A 20,360-nucleotide genomic window follows, 5' to 3' on the forward strand; every position below is an offset into this window, starting at 1 on the left:
TCTCACAGATTAAGACTCATTCTGCTCGTACACTAACATTCTTTGAAACCAATTTAATTAGCTCAAAAAGTATGAGTAATTTCTGTTTACTCATCTTCTGATGAAAATTACATTTTTGAAAAATATAATTTATGCTGGCATCTAAAAGAATCCAAACCACCTCAGTGCACTTCAAGGAACATTAAATTCAAGCAATACGTGCGGCTGTTAATTTTGCAGGATCGTAATTATCTGCAAGTAGAGAAAGATATAAGATCACAGCAGTATTTCTGCTAATGCTACTTTCACAGTTAAGAAAAAGCCAGACTTATAAAATTCCAACCCCCCACCACACCTCTCATCTATGAACAGAGGTCTGAGAGAGGAAATAGGTTTTACGCTGAGGACCAGACTCACACACCACTCATGGTGACTGGAAGGGGCTCAGTACATAATCAATACAAAATACCAACTGATAAAAGATCAAGGGTATTTGTCCTCTGTGATCCTTTTGCAGATCAAAATGTGACTTGAGAATCTGCTTCCTAGGCATGACAACTTCCTAGGGCTGGGGTTGGCCTCAGGGGACAGACAGCTCCTTAAACATGAGAGGAAACCAAATCCAACAGCTTGAGCCGGTGTTCCCCAAAACATTGAGTAGGTATCATTCCCCATCATTAACAACATTAAATCTCAAGTGACAACTTACTCCTTTCCCAAATCTCTTTCAATTCTTGGTAACAAACATCATACCACCGGGTGGATAACACTTGCCTAAAACGTGCTTGTCTCCTTTTCCACAAAGGGAGCAGGTCTCAGGGCTCAGAGCTAGCACAGGCAAGAACATCAACAAAGAATTTAATCACCTCTTCACTTTATTTATTTTTACACTTAGCATCTCTGGAAAACAACACCAGTCTTCCTGTTGAGGATTCTGGTTAGATTTTCTTTGTAAAGGATTTATTTAAATAGAAGTGGTTTGATTTAAAGAAAAATATTAAGTGGAATTATGTAAGCACATCATAAATAGAGAACCCAATTGATTAAAATCGGGGAAAGGTGGCAGAGGCACATGTGACCATGAGGCCTTGCTCAGGGACGCAGGGCTGAGCCAAAAGGTGAACAAATGGGTCAACTTAATTAACCTGGGGCAAAATACTTTAACAGCTGACTTTCAAGCAGGGTTTCAATTTATTAGAGATTCTAACTGTGGCACTTGTCCAAGCTGAACGACCAGCATTCACTTATTTAACCTAGGTAAGATCACCTCACGTCTGCACAAAACACAAGTTGAGAGGAATTAAGGTATTCTTTGTAAGCAAACTCAAAGAGAAGCAGCAGAGCAAAGACCAGGACATGCACAGTGTGTCAGAATCATTTGGGAAGCTCTTCCAAAACAAAACCCCAAAGACACCCCACAAATCACCAGCGAACCCAACCTGTTCAGATCCATAGCCAACATATGTAAATAGGACTACACATTTTATGCTATTCAGTAGCCAATTTAGGACCAACACATTTACTACTAGATAACTGAGGTTCCCACCTTGGTCAACAACCTCAAAAGAAGGGTGCTTCTGGCCCTAAGGCTTCTGGCCCATCTCAGCCCTCCTCCGTACTCAAAGTTTTAGAGGCACTTAACAGGGCATTTCTAGCACGTAATAAAAAAAGTTAAAAATCAGTTTAAAAAAACAAGGGCCTCCTTTCGTGCCATCCTTGCTAGACTCAACAAATTGCTGAGTGCCAATCTACGTCAGTCACTGTGCCAGGCACCAGGAACACAGAGCAACAACCCTGACAGAGTGGAGGGATTGCTGTGATCCCAGGGCATCCCGGCCAGCCTGGGGGTCAGAATCCATCTCCGGAGTGGTTTAGAATGTAGATTGCTAGGTCCTATCCCAGAGATTCCCATCTAGTCAGTCAGAATGGTCCTTGGGAAGCTGCCCATTTAGAAAGCTCCTCTCTGATTCAGATGCACAGAAGGTTTGGGATCCAATGATTCAAATTATACTTTCAAATCTGAAATTAACAGTAAGGAACATCTTGCTCTCAAAAATACCAAGTAACTAAAGGAAAAATATGAAGTATCCCGGACTAGTTCAAAACATTAAGACAACATCAAGAAAGTATATTACTACACTGTTTCCAAGAACAAAAGCAATCTACACTATGAAAGCAAATAGACCAATGAGAAACTGGGAATGCCAAAATGACACTACTATCAATCAACATCATTGCTCACATGGAAATCCTGGTTAATCGTTAGCTCCCAAAAAAGCAGCTCGGCTAGCAAAAAAAGTATATTATCTCTCACTACTCTTGGTAATAAGCTGCTCACCAATTCACAGTAACATTACCACCACCAAGAACCGATTTACAAGCCTTGTTGCTATTGTGGCTTCCTTCTCTGCCCTGGCAGCAGTGGTTTTAAAGGAACTGCCTGTTGGATTTTGCAGCAACTGCTCACTTGTTCATAAAAGTCACAGATGATTATCAGTAATACATTAATTCACAGAAGACTGCCCACACATTTTCACCAATTTCATGCACAAAGATAAGAAAAGAGAATCCCTTGATTGGCAGGTATGGATTCTTCCTAATACCTAATAAACAAATTATAATGGCCACTGGGAAGGATTTTGAATTTAAATCTCTTTTTGGTGTTAACACATAAGAATGGGCCTTGGGGAATTACAACAAAAAAACACATGGGTTCCAAAAAAACCACAAACAAAAAAACAAAAACCAAAACCAAACTTTTCCTGTTATAACCCCTATCCCCAAGGATAGAAGAGACACTGGCAGCACCGGGAATGCTTCTTGGCACTGGAGATCCTGCCCACCCCTCCTTCCCTCCAGGTGAGTGGTGTGTGGGTCCCAAATCTCTCCAGGGTCATCACATGGTGCCTCCCTCCACTTCATGCAGTTGCACCCAATGCCTCTCATCTACGCATGTCCAAACCTCCTGTTTGTTTGCCATCAGCCTCACAGAGGGAGGTCCTTCAACATTTCCCAGCTGAAAACCTCTCTCAGAACACTTGGGACCCAACTTCCTGCCAGGGACTCTTCTCTCTTACAGCTTTAATATTTCTCTTGCCACTAGAGGGACCAAGCCCACCCCCACCCCCACCCAGTGTCTTTATCAGTCCCATCCCAGCCCCTGCATAGCCACAGAAGGCATTTGAGTATGTGAATCTTGCATGCACATCTTCTCATTTACATGTTTGAAGTGACCACCATTCCTTTCTCCTTCTACAAGTATCTTATTAGAAGATACTGGGTGGACTAGGGACTGGTAGAGAAAAAGGGTAAAAATGTGATTTTATGGGACTCCCTCACCCCTGTCCCCAGTACACTGACATTCTTAAAAAGAGAGTGAGAGAGAGAAAATCATCTCCATAAGATGCGCTGGAACAAGTGTGTGAGGTGCTTCTGGAAGAGGGGACCAAAAGGGCCCCTTTCTGCCTAAGGGAGTCCTGGAAGAGGTGACACCTTTTTAGTGGGCCTTGCCTTAAGCTGCAGCTGTTTTCACACTGCCACTTTTGGTCCCTTTTGATCCAGTCGGGCCCCCCACCAATCCTCTCTGGAGGACCACTAAGTCACCACTCTGGGGCTAAGAAGCTTGGAGCACAACACATCAAGGCCAGGGGCGTCTAAGGGGCACCGAGGCTCTGACAGCTAGCCCAGCCTGTCTCGGCACACTGCCCATCTTTGTGTGGGAACATCAGCCCTGGCCAAAGGAGACTCCATGCAGTCCATCCCAGACAGCGTGGGATTTCCTGCCTCTGCTCATATCATCGCTACTGCCAACCTAGGGCCACCAAATGTGGCTGTTGAGCGCACAAACTGGGAAGTTAGGTATGGTAGCCCTATCTATCCCCATCAAAACACTTCCCATTTTAGGGGATTATAAGTGATTTTTAAAAAGTATTTTCTGCATCCTCCACAATGGACATGTATTACATACCTAAAAACTGAAGAAAAACATTTGCACATGGGACAACAGATCCATTCTACTCTTCAGAATTGCCCAACCCGAAGGCAATTTTCTCTAAGAAGTCTTTTCATCAAGAAGCATTTTGTGTTCCTCCTTATTCTTAAGACCCTGGACTATTTTTTGACGTTAGACACAAACCTTCCTGTATCTACAGCTGTACTTTCATCTCTCTCTCTCATGCCTATTATGTGTCAGGCATTGTATGAGGCGTATGTAGCTTTACCATGTTGTTTCACTTATGGTCACTAAGAACCTATGAGGTTGCTATTACTATTCTGACTCTGTAACAAAGGAAGCTGAGGATGGAAAACTTTCTCAGGGCAAATGAACAGCTTATGGTTCTTTCAAGTTTAAATTTAAATCCAGTCTAGTTTGGCTTAAAAATCCTGAACTCTAAAATACTTGGCAATTGATTAACTGCCTTTTCCAATACTAACCTCTGTGACTCTTAATCAGGAAGACAATATCTTATTCACCTTTGTACTCACTCTAGAGCCTACCCCAGGGCTTCACTGAGAATCAGAAACTCAAAAAACCTTTTTCTGGTTACATAAAAAAATCTATTCCTTCAGGAAAACATGGTGGGATGTTGATATGATGACGTGACTCTTAAAACAACTGTTGTCCCAACAGCAAGCCTTGTAAGGTTTAGCTTTAAAATGCGCCTCAAAGCTATGCTGTCTCCCCTGCTCTAGTGCCCCACCTTAGCCTTAATCTGTTATCATGTCTTGCCTTTGAACTCATCCCTGCTTCTACCCTTCTACAATTTATTCTCAGCAAATTCACCAGTGAGGTGGGCCTACATTACTTTCTTATATAATAAGCCCTACAATGCCCCCAAGCTTCTTCTTACTCTGGCTTTCAAGGCTGTGCACGATCAGGGTCCCTGCCCACAAGCGCAGACCTCTCTAGTCTCTACTTCCCTTCACTAACTACCCTCCACCTATGGTGGTCAACTGTGCACCAGCTCTTCCCTCTGTATAAGAATGCTCTTACTCCAGATTGTCACATGGGTGGCTCCATCCCATCATGTACAGTTCAGGTCACCAGGGTTACCTCCTCAGAAGCCTCACTTAAACACTCTATCTGTAGAAGGATCCTGTTGTTATTCTGTCTCAAGCTTGCATCTGTAGTACTGAGGACAATGAAGAAACAACTCACAGTTGTTTAAAAAGTATTTCTAGTTAGTTTTGCCTGTCTCTTAAGCTAGATTGCAAACTCCAAGGAGGTAAATAAGGATCATACTATATACATCCTCATGCCTGAATCAAGGTGTAGACTCAAATACTTCTGAGCTGTTATTGAACCCAACTGGGTATAAAACTATGTCTTTAGGTGGCATTATAACAAAGCAAAGCCATTTTATTTGGATTCTTCCATGATTAAATACCCAGACAGCAGGCGTGGAGCCTAAAAGCCCAGGGATGGCTCAGGGGTTCATGAAATCCCTAAAGACACATGGCTTCATTTCTAAGTATATATGCATTTTAATGGAGAAGATGTGATAGCTTCATCATATTCACAAATTGAAGATGATGTCAAGCTGGATTTAGAACTACTGAACTTGGAAGTTTCAAAATCACATTTTCTTTAAGAAAGACATGTGTCCACACTGTGTATATATGATTTTACCATCCACTAAATTCACAACCATGAGGTCTAGAAGGAAATAAACCTTTCACTATACTGACTCAATTATTTCAAGAGATTTTATAAAATACATTTCTCCTTGTCTAATTTCAACAAATTAGAATACACACATCACTTTTAATAAAATTCAGAAAATACCCAACATCTGATAGGCATTAACCCATTTGATGAATTAGAAAACCTGACAGAGGGAGGGATATTATATCCTATCCATGCTGTCACTGGCCTTCAGTTTTTTATTTTATTTTATTTTTTAAAGATTTTATTTATTTTTCAACAGAGAGAGAGAGACAGCGAGAGAGGGAACACAAGCAGGGGGAGTGGGAGAGGGAGAAGCAGGCTTCCCGCTGAGCAGGGAGCCCGATGTGGGACTCGATCCCAGGACCCTGGGATCATGACCTGAGCCGAAGGCAGATGCTTAATGACTGAGCCACCCAGGCGCCCTGGCCTTCAGTTTAATCCTGCTTTACCTTTTACCCTCTAATAATGATTTTTAAATGGTTGAGCACTTACCATAATGTGATTGAAATGCCTGCGGTTTGACAACCTGATTACAGTCGTTACACACCACCAAGTAGAAATCATCGTGGGCTGGACACAGACCAAATATTGGCATGTCTGCAAAAAGAAAGAGCATCACTCACTCATCTGGTTCTGATGAATATGAAACCATTTAGGCTAGCAATATTTTCTAAAGGAGCTGCCTTAAGATGAGGTACACCAGTTCAAATGTTACTCCAGTAACATGTAAAAGTAACTGAGGCACCATGACTATTAAGAGAGAAATCAAATCAGGCTTACAGAAACACTGTTCAGAGTTAAAATAAAAGGCACCAAAAATCATCGGTATGAGGTGAAACAGACAAATCTATTAAAATGCAAACAATGAATACACTCACACAATAAAGCAACTTTAGATGAACTCCACCAAGGGTTATGGGTAAGAATCTGCAACCACATAAAATGCTTAGCAATTCACAAAGCTGTATCATCTAATGGTTTGATTTAACTATGCATTCTATTCCAGCCATTTGGTCTCTGAGTTCTATGGAACAGTTAAGAAAGGAAGCAGAGGTTTCACTGAAGAGTAAAATTGCCAGTTTGGTCAGCATGTAATACAAAGAAAATTATTTTTATACTCTTTTTTCAGGTCACAAGAACCTCTAGTCCTTTTGCTCACATACTGGTGGCTCCTGAACACAAGGAACTTTGGTACAAACACAGCATTTCATGCATTAATCTCAGTTCAGTTACTAGACTAGGGCAAGATACAAGTTGGACTTTTTACAGTTAAGAAGTTAACTTAATTAAAACACAAATGTAAAACTAAACTATCTGCATATACACAAAAACTGAAAGTGACTTGATATTTGGTAATATGTGGTTAACTAAAAAGTCCTAACCATGAATAATTATTTATTAACAATAATCCAGGTAAGGAACAGTGCTAACATTTCAGATCCAGAATCTAATGTCTTAAATCAAAATTGGTGATTTTAGGGGCATCTGGCTGGCTGAGTCAGTACAGCATGGGATTCTTGATCTCTGGGTTGTTGAGTACAAGCCCCACATTGGGCATAGAGATTACTTAAAAAAAAAAAAAAAAAGATATTTGCTGATTTTAAGTATTGTACACTATTTAGAATATCTGCAATGAATGGATAATTAGCATATTTCAATTAGACAAATAGTTTAGTAGACCAAATACCAAGTTTAAAGGGGAAAAAAAGATCCAAAACTAATTGGCATCCATTTTCTTTCCTGTAAGATTTAATTTCACACTTTCTCCAGCTTGGGTGATCATGGTAGTTTTACAGGAAAAAGAAAATGCCCTGAGGAGATGTAAAGTGATTATAGACTAAAAGCATCAAATTACTAATCTAATATCTACACATGGATATAGTTCAGATTTTCTTAAACAGTTTCTATTACACTGAATTGCACAGATCGCTAGCTATAAATCTGAAATATACCAGGGACCAACAAGATTCTGGGATGCAGTGGCAGTACTGAGCAGTTTCTAGGTGCTATGATCTCATTCTTTTCTCACAACTACCTAGGTAGATACCATTACAACCCCACTCTAAAAAGGAGGAAACTGATTCACAAAGAGATGAAGTACTTTGTCTACGTCAGTAGCTGGGATTCCATTCTGACTCACAACAATGGCTTGGATCTGGTCCCTTGAAGATCAGAGGAACGTGATTTCTAGAAATTCCTTCCAGTTTCCACCTCCATTAAGTTGGTATGTCAGAGCTGAACACCTTTGATAAACTGATTAGATAAGGCAAGAAGCTTCTAGTAGACTACTGACTTCTGTGACTAAACTTAATAATTTAATGAAAAATAAGAACCAAACAATGTGCTATTTTCCTTGAAAGCATGCCCACATTAAGTTAAAAATAGTACATGTGGGAGAAAAGGAAAGGTTACATCCATGCAATGATCAACATGTAATAAGCCATTTTCCATGGCCACAATTTCTTGACATATTTCATTTTAAAAATAAAATATAGTTTCAAGTTCCATATACCCCTGTGCTAAATAAATGCCTCCATACAAGACCAATTAAGAAAATCTGAATTACAGAACATAGCATTCATAATTTACAGCTGTGAAGTATGAAATGTCTATAAATATCAAATCAGTTTCATTAATGAAATTGACTCAATTAGTTTTATTAATTAAATGGTAGTTAAAACAGCATTAAATTGTCTCACTTTAGATTTAGACGACTGCAATGTGCTGGTTTTGTGTGGCTTCCCACAGCACTCAATGTTAAGCAATGCTGTTTAAAATATATCACTTTGCCAGACACCAAATACTTCTAGGGACTAGCCCCCCAACCCCTTTATAAATAAAACAACTTTAAAAAATTAAGAACTGTACCAATCCTTTCAAGTAATAGCAATTCAGCTAGCCACAATAACCTTTATATAGAAAACTGTTCTTTTTTGCTGTGATTCCTTTCTTCCTTTTGTGAGATTTAGAAACACTAGTAAAAATAAGGTAGGAGTCATTCTGTAAGGGACCAGGAATCTATACTTCTGTAAAAACTTCAGTTTCCTCAATAACTTAAGATCATTTGCAATCGATGATGACAGTAATGAGGATAAACAGTTGGCCTTTATTGAGAGATTGCTATGTACCAGGCCCTGTGCTAAGGACTTTTTATATGGTTTATCCTACAATAAAATCCTCATTTTACCGATAGAGACATGAACTTGTCTACTATCACCCACCAAGAAAGCATAACCAGGACTCAAACTCAGGTGTGCTCTGTGAGCTCAGTTCTTAATACCTCACCAGCACATCACACTCCCGAAAAAGCCTGCCTGGGTGCATATGATCGTGTGTGTGTGTGTGTGTGTGTGTGCGTGCACACACAATCCCCGTGGAAAGAAACATGGTACACTTAAATCCAATTCATGCTACCTCCAGAAATCGAGTTCCAGTTATGAAAATCGAAAGCAACTTTAATTTTAGCTTTCTAAATTCTTTACTTCCAGATATCCATATTTGGAAGTAAGCTAAAGATACAAAATAATTTAAATAAAATGTCTTTGGGAGGAAAAAAAAGAGTTCTATATCCTTTTTCTGCACTGGGACATTCCAGAGGCCTTAGCAACAGGAACAGAATGTGGAATGTTGTGGCAACAGAGAAAATGAAATTTTTGTGAGAGACAGTATGTATGTTTCTGAATATTTTTAAAGCATAAGTTTATAATCAGCCTATCTACAAATTAACATATAAAACTTGCCCAAATGCAAGGAGGTAAAAGATTGATTTAAACCAAAAAATGAAAGAGTTTATAAAAATTAGTTACTATTGAATTTTTTAAAAAGTTTATAAAAAGTACACTGTAAACATACAACTTAGACCATTATATATTTCAAAATCATGAAAAGTTTTTAAATTGTACCTGGCTCCCTGTACTCTGAAGTAGTTTGAAAGAATGGATTTTATTGTGTGTAAGCCCTAAATCTTTTTCAGGATTCAGGTCACTCTAATCTTCCAATTAGCAAGTAGCCCAGTACCCACATCTAGGCCATCAATGTACTTCGGAGACCCCAGGCCCGCATACTAGGAAGGACTGGGTTTAAGCACATGTATACACTACGACGTGTGCAGAACCTCCACAGGCAAATGTAGAATGAAGGCTCTCTGCCTGAAACCAGACCCTAAAGAGGAGGGAATGTATTCAGTCACTTTGGTGCTACTATCCCCATTTTGAGAACTGAGTCCAACAACAGAATGTGTGTGTTGTAAGCAAAGTATTCCACCTTTGCAGTACCCTGGGTGTCTCCCTTCTCCCATGCTCCCCAATTTCTACATGCCAACGACTCCCACATTTCCATCTCTAGCCCAGATGGCTCCTGAGCTCTGTCTAGACTCATATATCCAACTGCCTACTAGACATTGCCATCTGGACGTCTTATATACATCTCAAAAGGAATAAGCATGTCCAAGAGAACTCCACTTTCCACCCTGCCCTGTTTCCACCCAGCACAACTTTCCCTCTCTTGGGTAAATGACTATTCATCTCCTTGATTGCTCAAACTAAAAACCCAAATGTCATCTCTGACTCCCCCCTTCCCTCATCACATCCAAGCCACCAGCACGTCTGCTTGGCTCTACTCTAAAATCTCCGTCCACTTCTCTCCATTATCTAAGCCACTGCTGTAGAGCCTCCCTCCAGCACCTTTCTGATGGACTATGGAAGAAGTCCATCTACCAGCTGGTCTACAATCTCTTCTACACGGCTGACAAAGTGATTTTAAGTCCTCCAGCAGATCACATCACTACCATTAACATTTCTCCAGTGGCTTCCCACTCCTCTGGGAATAAAATCTCGGCCCTTAGCACAGCCCCCAGGGCCCCGCCAGATGTTCATCCACCTCCTTCTCGCTCTCTGTTCCCTTATTCCCTCCCTGCTCCTCTCTCCTTGGCCCACTCTGCTCCAGGCACACTGTCCTCCATTCTCTCCTTACACCCAGAAAGCTATTCTCAGCTAGGCTCTGCCCTTTCTCGTCATAAGATGCCTAGTACATTCACACACTGTCAGGTCTGGCTCAGGTGTCTTCTCTTCAAATGGCTCCACCTCCCCCGCCCCCCAACTAGTTACTCTCTATCAAAGGTATTGTAAGCAGAGTGGCTAAGGGAGAGGACCACTCCCTATCACTTTGAATCCAGTGTGTCCTTAGGCAAGTCTTTAAGCTTCTTGAACTTCAGTTTCTTCATGTGTCAAATGGTAATGATAAACAGTACCGAGTTTACTGGGCACTTCACAAGATTGAAAGATTAAGAGAGTTAATACAGGGACGCCTGCTGTGCCTCAGTCGGTTAAGCCACTGCCTTCAGCTCGGGTCATGATCCCTGGGTCCTGGGATCAAGTTCCGCTTCGGGCTCCCTGCTCAGTGGGGAGTCGGCTTCTTCCTCTCCCTCTGCCCCTCCCCCCTGCTTGTGCACTCTTGCACTCTCTCTCTCTTGCTAATAAATAAAGTCTTAAAAAAAAAAAAAAGAGTTTATACATGCAAAGCTCTAGGAGAGCTTAGACAGCGCTCATGCAACAGCCCCCTCCCCAGCCTGTGAGATAGGAGTCATGCACCCACACTAGTGCTCAGGAAACTAAGGCACATAGTAAGACCTTACAAGCTAGTAAGAAGCAGAGTTGACATTTGCACCCAGATACGCGGGGCTCACAAGCCCAGGCAACTCCCAACATTCTCCCAAGAAACGCTGCCTAAATCTGCCTCCTCCATGCCAATCCCACTGCCGGTGCCCACAGTGGTGGCCTCCACACACCAGGACAGATCTCCTAACAGAACGAGAGTTTCTTCCCTTCTCAGCCTCCTCCACCCTACTGCCAAAGCTAGAGCCCTCGAATGCATTAACACTATTCCTTTCCTTGAACACCTCTGCTGGCTCCAAAAGAGGGCTTGAAGCCCTGACCAAGGCCCCTAGCACTCTGGCTTCTCCCAGCTCTTTGTCTGAGCTAACCTGCTGCAGTCTCAAGACTGCCTGGCCTTCTCAGAGCCTGCCTTGTCTTCCCACAATCCTATCTTTTGGCCAAAACAGTTCCTGTAGCATGGAAAACTTTCCCCTCTTCCTCCTGGAATTCCCACCATTTAGTAAGAACCAGTTCCACTGCCCTCTCCACTGTGCTCTTACTCACACCATTCATTATCCCACTGCAGACCTTTGCTCACTGAGTCATGACTTATGAATGGTAAGGTATAAGCAGACACCTCTGTAGTCCTGCCTGACAGCAGACTCCTTGCCTTCCCTAGCACGGATCCCGAGAAGCAAGCTCTCGCTGTCTGTTTGTGAGGTAACGACCAGCATTTAGAACTCTTCCATAGCTTGCAGTTGCTCTTAGGATAAAAACGGGCCCACGAGGCCTCGAACAGCTTTGACCTGCCCCTTTCCCCACTGGTTCTTTGCAGCTGGCCCTTCTGGCCTTTGATTGGTTCCTGGAGCACATCATGCTCTCTCCTGTACAGCACCCAGGCACCCGCTGTTCCATCTGCCTGGAACCACCACCTTCTCCACATCTTTACCTGGCTTGTTGCTTTACTCCGTTCACTCTCAGCCTCGAGGTCACCGTCCTGGAGACTTGGCTAGGCAGACCCTGTTGTATGTTCCCAGAGCACTGCCTTAGTGAGCCTTTCCACAATGTACCATGCCCAATCTGTAACAATCCATCTAGCCGTGTGAACCTTAATCTCCTCCCACTAGAAAAAGTTCTGTATTTGTATGGCTTCCTGCTCTAGTGAAAGGGACTGACCATGCCTAACTTGACCAATAGGAAGCAGCAAATAAATATGTGTCATATATTACTTGATGAATAATAAGCAAAGTATTAAAGTCCCTGTGGGGCCATCATAAGTCAAGGTTATAATTGTGCCTTTATGTCATTTAATGACAGAGTCATCCACTAGAATTGGGTATGCCATTTAGTGATACACACATGCAAGGGTGCGGTTTCCCTTGAAGACATGATCGATCCCATTCCTGGAGGCCATTTCTGGAAAAAAATTCACGTTTCAGGGTCTGATTCTCAAATATGCACATCAGCAATTTCTCTTTCGCTAGTATGTCAGTGCAGTAACTAAGAGCAGTTGTGGAATCACTACTTGGATTCAAGTCCTTATTCTTCCTCTTACTGGCTGTGTGATCATGGTTTTACATTATTTAACCTCTCTGAACTTCAGTTTCCTCGTCGGTAAAATACAGTTAACAGGACCTATATTTCAAAGTGTTATTTTGAGGATTAAATGAACTAATCCATGGGGAGCACTCAGTGCTGAGCATGTAGTAAACACTCAATAAATGTGAGCAAAAAACAAAACAAAACCTCAAAAATATATTCATACTAGCAATGTCTGCTGCAAGGGCCCCAGCTCTCACTAATTAAAATCACGTAAGACTGATACATACACAAATAGGGACTCTTTTACAATGTGAGCTGAACACTCAAGTGGTCTTGTAATCCTGCTGCTGACCACACACTCATCCCTGTAAGCAATGAAAGGCAGCGGGCCAGCAGAGGAGGCTTGCTGGCACCCCTCTCCCTGTGGAGGGTCAGGGCCCATGCTTCAGAGTTTAAGCCATACCCTTGCAAGCAGGGAGAACCCAAAATAATAAGTGAGGAAGCCACATGATAGAAAAAGTCACTCTGGCATGAGTGTGGATCAACTTAGGTAACGGCAGCAGGGAAACAGATCGAGGACAGTGGTCCCAAAGGGCTGATGCAACAGACTGAGACACAAAATGCCCGTACGATGAAAATGGGGGAAACCTGGCTGAAGACAAGCTCTGGAGGACCTTGTCAAGCCCACAGGAGATTGTGGGTGGAGTGTGAGGCCAAGGGAGGAGGCCAGAGATGGGTCTGCAGTTCCTTCCTCACCGCAGCTACTGTGAGCACATGGACCATGGGAGACACGGATGGAAGAACTTTGTTTGCAAAGACAATAGAGCCTAGTGGGTAAAGGCACGGCCTCTGGAACCAGACTGGCTGCATTCAAATCCCAGTCATGCCACCTACTAGCCTTGACTCAGTTTCCTCACCTATAAATGGTCAAGTAATTATAACCACCTCCCTCATAGGTTGTTGAAGGGACTGGTTTTTTTTGTTTGTTTTGTTTTTAAGGTTTTATTTATTTGACAGAGAGAGACACAGCGAGAGAGGGAACACAAGCAGGGGGAGTGGGAGAAGGAGAAGCAGGCTTCCCGCAGAGCAGGGAGCCCGATGCGGGGCTCGATCCCAGGACCCTGGGATCATGACCTGAGCCGAAGGCAGACGCTTAACGACTGAGCCACCCAGGCGCCCCTTGAAGGGACTAATGAATAGAAAATGCTTCAACCGTGCAAAGTACTTTAAAATGTGAGCCATTTTTTATCATCTTCCCTATCACTGCTATCTGGTCTTTGATCTAAACAGTAGCTATGTTCCCTTCTACCTCTTCCACCCCCCAGCCCCACCCCCAGCAACCTGTGATGTTTTTAAATCAAAATATCACCTAGTCTGACTTAACCCCTTAGTAGTTCTCCAATGCAGTCAGAATGAAAACCAATGCTTAGAAGGCCCTGCCTGACCTTTGCAACCTCAAGACATAGTATTCACCCCATAATTTCCACTCCAGAATTCTCATCTCCTTGACAATTACACCAACATGCCAATCACTGTCCCACCTCAGAGCCTTTGCTAATTCTGTTCCCTCTGTCTGGAATGCTTTGCCTGGCTGGCTCCAGGTCTCAGCTTACATTCCAACAGAAGGACCTTCCCTGGCTTCCCTCATTTAAAGCAGGCCCCTGTCTCTTCAGATAATTCTTCTCTTCACTCATTAGTTATTTCTTATTTGTGTTTTGGCTCTTTCCCTAAGATGGACGCTCCATGAGGGTGGGTGCCATATCTGCACAGCACAGTGCCTGGCACACAGTAGATTCTCAAAAAAAGAATTTGAGAAAGCCCTCTGCATCAGACTTCCCGAGTTTAAATCCCAGTGCCATCATCACTCACTAGGAGTATGACTTAGGGCAAGTTCCCCTGCTTCAGCTCATCCATAAATCGGAGACGATGTTAGCAGCTATCTTAATGGGTAGTTATAAGGATAAAGTTAGTACACATAAAGCTCTTAGAAGTGTGTCTGACATGTGCTAGGTCTACCTTACTTATCATGATTCTAATTATTTCTACTTTTACTGTCAGTGAGCTACACTGGCCACTGCTTCCAATCTCTGCCATCTATAGCCAGCACCTCTTATGATACTATGTATTAAGTACTTACAAGTATCATGGCAAGTACTCTATATACATCATTCATTCATTCATTTATTCATTCATGTATTGAATCCCTACTCTGCCTAGACACCATTCTGAGTACTGGGTATGTATCAGTGAACAAAAATCACACAAGAAACCCTAAGAAACATTAACACATAAGACAAAAATAATAAAAATTTACAATTACTGAATGCTTCCTACGTTCCAAGAACACTGCTGAGTATTAAGTCATTTGATCTTCGCAATACTACCTGCCTTTCAAGATTACTATCCCCACACTTCACCCAAAAAGCAAGAAAGGCACAAGGAAATTACCTGCCTAAAGTCACAGAGTCAGTAGATGGAGGAGCTGGGATTTGAAGGTGGCTTTCGAAAGTACATGCTCTTCTCCACCTCAGTACACAAGCCTCTCCATTACTCAGTGTCCTCCCTACCTCTCTCAGGATATCTCTGCCCTTCTGCCTTGTTTAATCAAAGTCGACCAAGGCATCCTATCAGAGAGCAGACTGCTTAATCCACCTCTGGATGGTCTGCTCTCATTGCTCCTCAAAGGTTTCCTTAGAGGGCGCCTGGGTGGCTCAGTTGGTTAAGCGACTGCCTTCGGCTCAGGTCATGATCCTGGAGTCCCAGGATCAAGTCCCGCATCGGGCTCCCTGCTCAGCAGGGAGTCTGCTTCTCCCTCTGACCCTCCTCCCTCTCATGCTCTCTCTCTCAAATAAATAAATAAAATCTTTAAAAAGAAAAAAAAAGGTTTCCTTAGATACGAGGACGCTCAGCCCCGTCAGTGTCTGAAACACTTCTAAATAACCTGGCAGACCTGTAAGGCTGGTCTGCAAGACTAAGCTTTTACTACAGTCAGTCCCAAATTTATTTCAAATGCTAACTCCCAATTCTAGATAATCAGAAGTAATATCAATAATCTAAGAAAAGTTTTTAATTGCTATTAAATGAGCTTGAATGTCTCAATTGGGAAAGGATAAAATAGAATTTTATTGCTACCTTCCACACACACTTCTCCCAAACTCATATCCTATACTCCAATAATTAAAGGAAATCAGACTTTCCTTTGACCATAAGATGTTAAACAATGGAACCAACTAGGGACAAAAAGGCCAATCAACAGCCTGCTAAGATATATATGGTTTGGGGCCCTGTTTGAACTAAAGTCAATAAAGATTGGATTAAAAAAAGAAAAATGACATGTTTTAAGTCAAAAAGCAATTAACCAAACAGCAGAGGTCAAAGAGTTAGATCAAAGAAAACAGTCCTAATATTTTGAATCACTAACTGTGAGTGGCCAGCCTTACAGTGACCCTCCACAGATAAAAGTCACAAGTGCTAATGTTGGCACTGCTTGTACTGAAAGTGAGATACAGTGCCTGGGACAGAAGAGAGGAGGCAAACAGCAAAATCCTAGGGAATCTGCATTAGGGAAGTCACCGTCAGGCTACAAGGGTGACCAAATGGGCAGTACACATGACAGGCTGTCTCATGTGTACCTTAAGCTACTCAAAATACTGTCAGTAAATTCTGACCTTTCAAATCAGAACCCAAGCCTGAAATGCCATGTGTTCTAAATCTGGAAGTGCCTGCCAAAATCCTTACTGAATCTGATTTGCAACACTACCATTCAGCTAAGCTTGTAGCTCCTGGGTAAGACGTGGGCTAAAAGAGAGTCTACCCCTTCGCTGGTACTGTAACCTCAAGCGAGGTACTTAACCTCCAGACCCCCTCCAAGTTCTGCATTTGAAAAATGGTAAAAACAATGGTATCTATTTCAGTAGACTGTTGGATTGAAGGAGATAACTCATGTAAAATGCTTAACTCTATTCTAAATACAGTAAGGAGAGTGTATATAAGGACTCAATAAAGAGTACTGTTAGTTTTACCATCATTGTTATGGTTATTATAATTTCATCACTAATGACTCAACTGAGAATACCATTCCTTCTTTTGTTCAAAAGGCAGTCAATACAACAACACTACACCTGTCAGTATCTTGTATGCAGAAAATTCCTGGCTCTCATATAACTAAGTGCTATGGAATAGCTCTGCCTCCTGACCTAGCTCTGTTTTTAAATGGTTAGCCTTATACAGACCATATGCTGGGCCACAAAACAAACCTCAACAAATTCAGAAGATCTCAAATCATACCACGTATGTTCTCTGTCCATGATGGAATCAAATTAGAAATAAGAGAAAGATAACATGAAAATTTCCCAATACATGGAAACTAAAAAGACATTTCAAATAATCCAGAATCAAACAATGTAATCATAATAATAACAAGCTAAAGAAGAAAAATCATATCATCATAAATGATGCAGAAAAAGTATTTAGGATAAACAACAACCACCTCCACAAAACCAGGAACAGAGGGGACTTCTTTAACTTGACAAAGAACATTTACCAAAAAACACCTACAACTAATACCATACTTAATGAAGAAAGATTATATGCTTTCCTCCTAAGCTCAGAAACAAAGCAAGGATATCCACTCTCACCATTGCTATTTATTTATTTTCTTAAGATTTTTCATTTATTTATTTGAGAGAGACAGAGAGAGAGCGCACAAGAGCAGATGGAGGGACAGAACGAAAAGCAGACTCCCCACTGAGCAGGGAGCCCGACATGGGGCTCAATCCTGAGACTCCAGGATCATGACCTGAGCCGAAGGCAGGTGCTTAACCGACGATCCACCCTCACTATTGCTATTAAGCATAATAGTGGAAGTTCTCATCAGAGAAATAAGGCAAGAAAAGGAATTAAAAGGCATACAGATTGGAAAAGAAGAAATAAAACTTGTGCCTATTTGCAGATGCCCTGACGATCTATGTAGAAAATCACAGGAACCTACAGAAAACCTCCTAGAGGGGCACCTGGGTGGCTCAGTTGGTTGGGCGACTGCCTTCGGCTCAGGTCATGATCCTGGAGTCCCGGGATCGAGTCCTGCATCGGGCTCCCTGCTCAGCGGGGAGTCTGCTTCTCCCTCTGACCCTCCCCCCTCTCATGCTCTCTCTCTCTCATCCTCTCTCTCAAATAAATAAATAAATAATCTTTAAAAAAAAAAAAGAAAACCTCCTAGAATTTACCAGTTTAGCAAGATGACAGGATACAAACTGCTTTAGTCTGTTTGGGCTGCTATAACAAAATACCACAGAGTTGGTGGCTTATAAACAACAAACACTTACTTCTCACAGTTCCAGAGGCTGGAAAGTCCAAGATTAAGGTGCCACTGTATTCCGTGTCTGGTAAGAACCTGCTTCCTGGCTCACAGTTTTCTTTTCCATGTGTACCCCATATGAAGAGGGTGAGGGAGCTCTCTGGAGCCTCTCTTATGAGGGCACTAGTCCCAGGAGGTCTCCAATTCTCATGACCTAATCACTTCCCAAAGGCCAAGCCTCCAAAATCATTTACATTGGGGATCAGGTTTCAACATATAAATTTTGGAGGGGATCACCAATATTTAGCCTACACACAAAATCAACACACAAAAATCAACGGTCTTTCTACATACTAGTCATGAACCCGTGAAAGCTGAAATTAAATGGCTAGCCTTCAGTTGGCCTGTTGAGCATATTATTTGCTTTACAGTATAGTTGAGTATTATTCAACAGCCATGTGGCTGTGATGAATGTAGCAAACTAGAGATCTGTATCTTTCGTAAGTACCTTAAGGGGATGTTATAAAACATAATTAGCTCATATTTATAAAGTCTTTAAATATCTTACCAAAAACATGTCCCAGAAGGTTGACTTTTAATAGACAATGAAACTAGAGTAAATGTCGAGTTTGGTTGAGATTCATCAAGTAAGAGAAAAGATGGGTCAGAGATCTTCTACCTTAATGATCACAATGAAAAAAAAAAAAGCACATACAACTCTATGTTCACCCCTCAAAGCCCCCTGCTGCTTAAGTACGGCCCATGGACCATACCCTCCATATCACCAAGAACCTGGTTAGAATTACAGAATTTCAGGCCCTGACCCAGACTAACAAAACCAGAGTCTGCATTTTAACAAGATTCTCAGATGGTTTACATAAATGTTTGAGATGTGCTGAAAATAGAGCATCATACAATTTGGACTGAAAGCTTGAATAATGTTACCAATATTGGTGAAATTATTCATAACATAATTCAGATTTTTTTAATCTGTCCACCTATCAAACGCATCTTGAGCATACTTGCTCAAATGTATATTGCTCAAGTTTATACTGAGTATATGTACATTGTAGAATATAATAAATGTATACTATTTAATGTATACTGTGTATATTAGTCTGCAGTTTCGGTCTTTGGTTTTGGTTATCAGGGTACTGGTCTCAGAAAGAGTTGAGAAGTGTCCCCCCTTTTCCTATTTTTTAGAAAAGTTTGTGTAGGATGGGTGTTAATGCTTTATACATATAGTAAAATGCACCAGTCAAGTCATCCCGACCCAGGCTTTTTTTTGTGACAAGTTTTAAAGTTACTAACTCAAATTCTTGTACTAAGTCTATTTGGATCTTCTAATTCTTCTTGAGTCAGAGATGGTAGTTTGGTAGTGTCTTTCTAGGAATTTGTCCATTTCATCTAAGTTATCCAATGTGTTGGCACACAGTTGTTCACAGTATTCCTTTATAACCCCTTTCTGTTCTGTAAGGTCAGTACTGATGTCATCTAATTCCTGATTTTAGTAATAGGAATAATATGGTGAAATCTAGCTAAAGGTTTGCCAATTTTATCAAAATCAAAGCCTTCTGATCTTGTCAAAGTACCAGCTTTTGGCGTCACTGATTTTATCTTATGGTGGTGTTTTTTTTTTTTTCCCCTGTTCTCTAGGTCATCTATTTACACTCTAACCTTTGTTATTTTCTTCCTTCTGCTTGCTTCATGCTTAGTTTGCTCCTTTCTCTAGTTTCTTAAGGTAGAAGGTTAGAGGAATGATTTGAGATCATTCTTCCTTTTTAAGAGAGCTGTTTACAGCTTTAAATTTTCCCTTAAGTACTGCTTTAGCAGCAGTGTAAAAGTTTTGATACATTGTACTTCATTTTCATTAACTTCAAAAGTACTAATTTCTGTTGTGCTTTCTTCTGTGACCCACTGCTTACTTAGGAGTGTACTGTTTGTGAATTTCCCAGATTTCCTTCTGTTGTTAATTTCTAGTTTTACTTCACTGTGGTTAGAAATCCTACTTTGTACTTGGATGATTTCAGTCTTTTTATATTTACTGAGTCTACCTACATATGAACCTGGAAAATATTTCATGCACATTTTAAAAGAATGTGTATTCTGCTGTTGTTGGTTAGCTTAGGTGGTTTATGTTTTTCAAGTCTTCTGTATCTTTGTTGATTTTCTGCCTAGCTGTTGTATCCATCCTTGCAAGGGAGTTACTAAAATCTCCAACTATTATTCTTGAATTGTCTATTTCTCCTTTTGGTATCAGTTTTTTTTCTTCATGTATTTTGAG

The 20,360-nt window shown here is 41.4% G+C and overlaps 1 protein-coding gene across 5 annotated transcripts in view; it reads right to left on the reverse strand.

Annotated features, from left to right (window-relative positions):
- The window catches only part of ATXN7 (ataxin 7), a 139,017-nt gene that overhangs the window by 43,560 nt on the left and 75,097 nt on the right, over positions 1–20,360 (reverse strand). For 4 of the 5 annotated variants that reach the window (XM_045862021.3, XM_045862022.3, XM_064594199.1 and 1 more), the window contains one exon: positions 6,140–6,244. The exons of the other annotated variant lie outside the window; for it this stretch is intronic. In XM_045862021.3, coding sequence (XP_045717977.1) covers positions 6,140–6,244 — 105 coding nt within the window. The remainder of the gene's footprint in view (positions 1–6,139; positions 6,245–20,360) is intronic. 5 annotated transcript variants of the gene reach the window in all.

This window comes from Mirounga angustirostris, unplaced genomic scaffold (assembly GCF_029215605.1).
Source record: "Mirounga angustirostris isolate CCGP_5_RB_7025 unplaced genomic scaffold, mMirAng1.0.hap1 SCAF_1, whole genome shotgun sequence".
NCBI lineage: Eukaryota > Metazoa > Chordata > Mammalia > Carnivora > Phocidae > Mirounga > Mirounga angustirostris.